At 48.9% G+C, this 6171-nt stretch overlaps 1 protein-coding gene across 1 annotated transcript in view; it reads right to left on the bottom strand.

Moving 5' to 3' along the window:
- The window catches only part of SUMO3 (small ubiquitin-like modifier 3), a 10309-nt gene extending 6447 nt beyond the window's left edge, over window positions 1-3862 (bottom strand). The window contains exons 1-2 of the mRNA XM_006898414.1: window positions 3755-3862; window positions 468-596 (exon numbers count right to left, since the gene is read on the bottom strand). Of these exons, the coding sequence (XP_006898476.1) occupies window positions 468-596; window positions 3755-3775 (150 nt within the window). The 5' untranslated portion in view covers window positions 3776-3862. The remainder of the gene's footprint in view (window positions 1-467; window positions 597-3754) is intronic.
- Window positions 3863-6171: the final 2309 nt, after the last annotated feature.

Below are 6171 nucleotides of genomic sequence, written 5' to 3'. Positions count from 1 at the left end.
CTCATATGTTATTTCTTTAAATTCCTCTGTATCTGCCAATTCCTTTCTATATAATGACTCAGTATATTCCTTCCATCCTCTTTTAATACTTCCTGGATCATTTAATATTCTGCCCGAAGCATCCTTGTCACTACCATAAGAAAAAGATACCCAGAAGGTACTGATGTAGTCAGGCAAGGGGTTGAAAGAAGTCTTACTGAACTGAAACTTCAGGTGCAACCACCAGTTTATGGGACACAGGAACCAAAAAGGAAGTCAACAGACACACCATGCAGACCACCAGTGCACACTGACTTATTTATTTAAGGTATGAGACAGGGAAGCTGGGTTCAATCTAGCAATCTGCTGACAGTAAAGTCAATATTTAGTCTTTAAGACAAAGACTAAAAAAAAATTTTTAAATAAAAAGACAAAAGACTAAAGTCTCTGAAAAAGCACACTAGTCCGACAGTGTGTACAACACTTACCTGTCGCTCACAGTATGCCTTCATCAGCTTGCTCAGAGGCGTGTGCCTCTTGATTTTGAACTGGACGACAGAGCCATCCTGCCCAGCCACCTTCAGGTTGATATGGTCATTCTCTGTCTTCACTCCCTCCTGAAAGAAATGGGGCAGAGCTTCAAAACCACCTCAGCAAAGACAGATTCTGAGGCAAGACCTGAAAGAACTGGTGTATATGTGCATATGTGTGGAGAGGAAGTCATTAAAACAGACCTAATTCTTAAAATTCTCCAATAGTTAAAAGCAGCTCAAGTGATTTAATTCTGCGTAGAATTTAACTCTACTCATCAAACATCCCCATGTAAGGAAGTATACTAAGTACAATGCAAATTTAGAGTCCTCGGGCATTAGCTCAAAGAAACATTTATAAATTGTTTCTGCTGAATAAATTTAAGGTAGGAAAATTCATTTTTGCTTTTAAAATTACTCTAATGAAATTAGTGAAAACATATTCACAAATTACAGATACTTGTAAGTTATTGATAAAGCAACAAAAATACAATCAAGTGATTTCATAGCTGACAGGAACATTCTGGCAGAGTGGAGCTATTCAACAAGATCCAATCTGTGCAAAAGCTCCTAACATTGCTTCATGAGATGTTTCCCGGCTGGGCTGGAACCAAGAAATGCTGAGGGAAACTCCAACATGGGAAACCCCGCTTCATGGAGCCTCTCCTTTCAAACAGATCCATTCATTAACAATGATACACTATAATACTTTAACTCAACATAATCCACAAGAAACCCAAAGCTCCTTGACAGTTACAAGCATGGGTTATCTGGTTGCCTGGAAACACATTCGAACTAATACAAAAAGCTCCTGCTAAGGGGCAGTGAAAAGGAGAACTGGTGGTGTAGTATGTTCTATGCTGGGCTGCTAACCAAAAGATCCATAGTTCAAATCCATCAGCAGCTCCACAGGATAAGGATGGGGTTTCTGCCATAAAGATTGACAGCCTCAGAAATGTAGTAGATCATGACTTGAAACTGACTCTATAGCGGTAGGTTTTTTAAGGTGCAGTAATGAGCCCTGGTAGCATAGTGTAAAACATATCATGCTACTGAGTTGGCAGTTGAAATCCACCAGCCACTCTGAGGAGAAAGATAAGCCGTCTTCTCCTGTTAAGATTTACAGCCTCTTATAAATCTGATGGGTCACTACAATGAGTCAGAACCAAATTGATGGCAGTGGAAAATAGCAATTCGGATTGGGGCCACCCTACCTAGTAGAATGGGAGGTCTCAAGAGTATCCAAGATGATGGCACAATAGCTCTGAAAAGACAGGGCTATCTCATTTATTTGAGTCCACCATTCATAAATGATGAGGCTGACCCCTTGAGAAGGTGACTCAGTATCAAATGACCAGCCAGATGCTGAGCAGGTCAGTGATATGCCTCTGTGAGCTACCCTTCCCCATCCCCCCAAAAAAGAACAGGCTCACTTTTTTCTTTATTGAAAATACGGGGTGTATTCAAGACAAGCCGGTGCAGGAATTGGACCCAAAAAAAGCAGAATGAGCACAGCACTGGTTCCAATCCTGCAGAGGGAGCATTCTGAGTGAAAAAAGAAAACCAAAACAAATCCACATTTCTGACAGTCCAATCTTGTCACAGGAATCCAGAGGCAGACACGAAATTCCACTGGCCAAGTAACCAACTTTTTCCTTCCTGTTTCTTCTCTAGGCCAAGGCTGCTCAAAGACATCAAGGAGCAGCAGGAAGGGGCCAAAGAAGTGGCAGCAGCTCAATCAACCCACAATTACTTAGAAAAGTCTATTCATATAGAAATAGAGTTCAGCATAAACACTGCTGAAGAAATATTACATATATTTCTCTTGAGTTTTAGCACCTTCAAGAGGAAACCATCTACAACCACTGATAATGGGCACTTACATATGGTCTAGAATAAACATGTACTCAAATAACCCAGGCTCCCAGAAATGTTTGTGCAGAAAAGCTCTTCTGACGAGGTGGAATCCTGAGGTAAAAGGAAAGCCACTCAAAGGTTAGCGGACAATAGATGCTCAAATGGATACAAGATTTCCTGGGCTCTTGCGCTCAGAGTGGATCCAGAGAGGCCCTGGTGTCAGGACTTTAAAGCATGTTGAGTTCAATCTCAGCTGTCCCATGCTATGCTTTCCTCATCTGTAAATCAGGATAGCCATACCCGGCTTGGTATGAAAGAAAGCCCGGAAGAAAAAAAAAAAAGCCCGTGTACAAAAACACGTGGCTAAATAATAATCTATTTGGCTTAAGAAAACAAAACAACAGACCCCTAACTGCTTCAGTAAAGTTCCCATTCGATTAAGTGTAGGTAGTTCACGAGAGAGGATCTCCCCAGGAAAAATAGCCCCCCGCACCCACTGGAGAGGAAGACATTATGGGGAGCAGTGAAGGGCAAGCTTAAGGGGCCACACACGCTGAGTGCTGCGATGGAGAGCAGGGGGCATACGGGGGACGGAGTGGAAGGTACGTGAGGACGTGAAAAAGCCCAGGGATGGCGTAGGGGAAGACCAGGGCTGCGAAGGCAAGCAAGGATCAAGCCTCTCAGAAAGGGCGCGCTCTGGGCGTCCGGGTGCATGCCTTCACCCTGAGGGTCTCCATCGCTTTCCCATAGGTCACCCGGAGCAAAACTGAGACCTGAGCCGACCCAGGGGAGTAAAAGAACTAGAAGCCGCGTGAAAACGACTCGGTGGACGACAGAGCCCGGTTTGCGGGCCACGTGCACATGAGGAAAAACAGAGACGAAGGCTCCATGGGGCTCAAACTGACAGGAAGAGCCTAGCGGAGAGGAAAAGGATGCAAGCAAGAGACTGACGTAGAGGAAAGCAGCGCGGGCAGAAAGGTTCTCGTTGAGGGTCGCGGATTGGGCCCGGCCGGCAGCAGCGCCAACGGCCCGCCCGCCGGGGGCGGGGCTTGAGGTGGGCGTCTCTAGGGCGGAGCCTGGGGCGGGGCGGAGCGCGGGGCGGAGCGGCCCCTGGGCGGGGACGAAGCGGGGCGCGCCACGGTCGCCCGAGCGGGGGAGGGGAGCTCCTGGGAGGGGGAGGGGCGGCGGAGAGGGCACGGCCGCGCAGGCCGGAGGCCCCAGGCCTGTCGGGGCTGAGTCCCCTGCGGGCTCAGGAAGGCCACAACGCGCCGGACTGGTCGCAGACGGCGCCTTGGCTCCCGAGACGGTAGTGAGCGAGGGAGACCGGCGAGGGAGGCCGAGGCCGGAGCGCGCGAGGCGAGGACCGCACCCGCCCGCCGGTTGCTTACCTTGGGCTTCTCCTCGGACATGGCTGCGCGGGCGGAGGCAGCAAAGGCTGGGGCAGCGCCGGAGCGGGCGAGTCACGCTCTCAGCCCCGCCGCTCTCCCGCCGCAACTGCTCGCGGGGCCGCGCTTTGCCCCCCAAATCCCCATCCGCCGATAGGCCAGTGCGGGGGTCACGTGTCTGTGCGCGTGCATGAGGCGCGTGCCCCGTGCCTCGGGCGCGCGCCCGGCCCAGGACGTGGTTCCTGGCGGTTGGAAATGCGTCACGGGGCGGGGAGGCCGCGCGCCCCCGCGGGCCTTCCGCGTCCCCGCTGGGCCTATGCCTTTCTCTGTGTTCCCCATACCTTCCTGAACGCGCGCCCATCAGTCCTTGGCACCCCCACGTTTCCACTCCTTAGACCCCGAATGCTCTCTGCTCTAGGTCCTTCCACATCCAGCCCGGGGATGCGCAGAGGACCCTCTGCCGCGAGTTCTCGGCCCAGCGTCAGGGCGTGGGCAGGGTGGGTTCAAGGCACGTTGCCATAGGCGACTCGACGGTCCAGTTCCTTGAGCCTTGCTCACCTGGCTGCGGCTCTAGCTGCAGACACTCCCGGGGTTGGAGGGTCCCTGCCATCTCCTTTGTTTGGGGAGCGTCTCTGAGATGGGGACTGGCGTGCGGGTGAGGAGGCAGTGGGCTCCACTCGCCCTACTGGAGTAATGTCTCCTGGGAGGGTGGGGGTTCAAGACCCCACAGAGAGACTCAGCACAACCAACCCACTGCAGGATCAACTATGAATCAGTTCTATCCATGGCAATGAGAGAGCTAAGGTCGATAAGTAATTTAGATATTGTTGTTGGCTTGGAACACACATAAACCACGCACACAAGTAATTCAAATCCTGTGGGCTTGGAAAACACATACACAGACCCTCATGTGGTCAGTTGTTGAGACTGTAAATCTCATGGGAGGAGACTGACCATCTTTCTCAAACTGGTCTTCTGGCAGCTTCTAACCTTCAGAGACTTTGGGTTAGCAGCCCAACTCCTTGCAGACTACATTCCTAAGGCAGGGATGGGATGGTGGGTATCTTTCCTTCTCATTTCACTTGTCACTTTCATCTGACACCCTGTTCCAATGTTAGTGAAAGTCAGTCCACCTAGGAGAAATGTGGAGATGGGTACAGGGATGCTACTTTTCTGAACCATTTTGCAACATTTCTGGAATTCATATTGTTTGAGGCTGTCCTGGATCTTCTACAGTGACAGAAACTAAACTCTGTTTCATGAAACAAGGTATTTAGATGTTAAGCAGCACATCCCTGGTCACAGCTGATGAATGGCAAACTGGGATTGGAGCTTGAGCAGTAGGTCTGTGTACTTACTTATTAGGTTTTACCGCACCTCACATGCAGATTCAAGGCTGGGCACTGCTAAGGATAGGACGGCTCACGTGGACGCGGCAAGCATGCTGGACAGTTAGACACACAGTAGGTCTTGACCATTCCTTCAAAGAATATATACTGGTGAGAAGGCACTAATTCTTCCTGTCCTCCCTCTGTCTAATCCTAGTGCTTTCAGATGAGCTAGACTAGGTGTGCCAGGCACGGTGCCAAGTTTGTTGTGTTGTCTCATCAAAATTCCCTTGCAGCACTCTGAAGCAGGGGCCCTCATGATCCCTATTTGCCAATAGGAAATGGAGCTTTGGAGCGGGGTGGAGGGGTGTGTGTGCTGGATTGCACAAGCTCAAATAGCTAGCAATAGCGGTTGAATGTATCTTAACCCAGTCTGGATGAAGCCTGTCTAACTGCATTCAATTATTTCCCGTAGTATTCCCATGCCACAGACCAAGTTCTTGTGTTCTTTTACTTTACAAACTATTGTTGACTTGAGAATTCTTTCCTGACTCGAACCACCATTAAGAGAAGGGGATGAGCCCACATTTTTTAAATTGTCACCAAAATTGGGCTGTCAGCTCACAGTCTGGCAGTCCCTTCCATGAAAGTTGTGGCCAAAGTCAAAGTCTGCACGCCAGGCGATTCAAAGTTTGGTCCCTTTTGTCTTTGAATCGGGACCATGGCAAACGTTTTCCAGAGGAACTATAAGTAGAATGGCCAACTTAGATTGTGTTTGCAGAAAACAGGAACTGCTTTAAACCATGTGCTTCCCAGATATAGATGAATGTTATGTAGAACCCCTCCAGTTGTTTGCTGAGAAATGATTTAGAATAGGTAACCTTGAGAAGCTGTCATACCCTAAGATGTTACAAAACAACAATATCTTATGTACTCCATACACATTAAACTATGACAGTCATGTACTAGAAGAAGCATTCCAAGTTGTTAGCATGAGAAAAATTATACCGTTTGAGTTCAACATCATAAAAGTAAACACTTCAGTTTGAAAAATGGGCAAAGAACACAAACTGACAACACATACAGGCTGCC

The sequence above is a fragment of the Elephantulus edwardii genome, unplaced genomic scaffold, assembly GCF_000299155.1.
Source record: "Elephantulus edwardii isolate Elephantulus edwardi_28Jun2011 unplaced genomic scaffold, EleEdw1.0 scaffold00228, whole genome shotgun sequence".
NCBI classification, from domain to species: domain Eukaryota; kingdom Metazoa; phylum Chordata; class Mammalia; order Macroscelidea; family Macroscelididae; genus Elephantulus; species Elephantulus edwardii.
The sequence above is the reverse complement of the archived record's forward strand: the minus strand, read 5'-3'. Positions and strand labels throughout refer to the sequence as shown.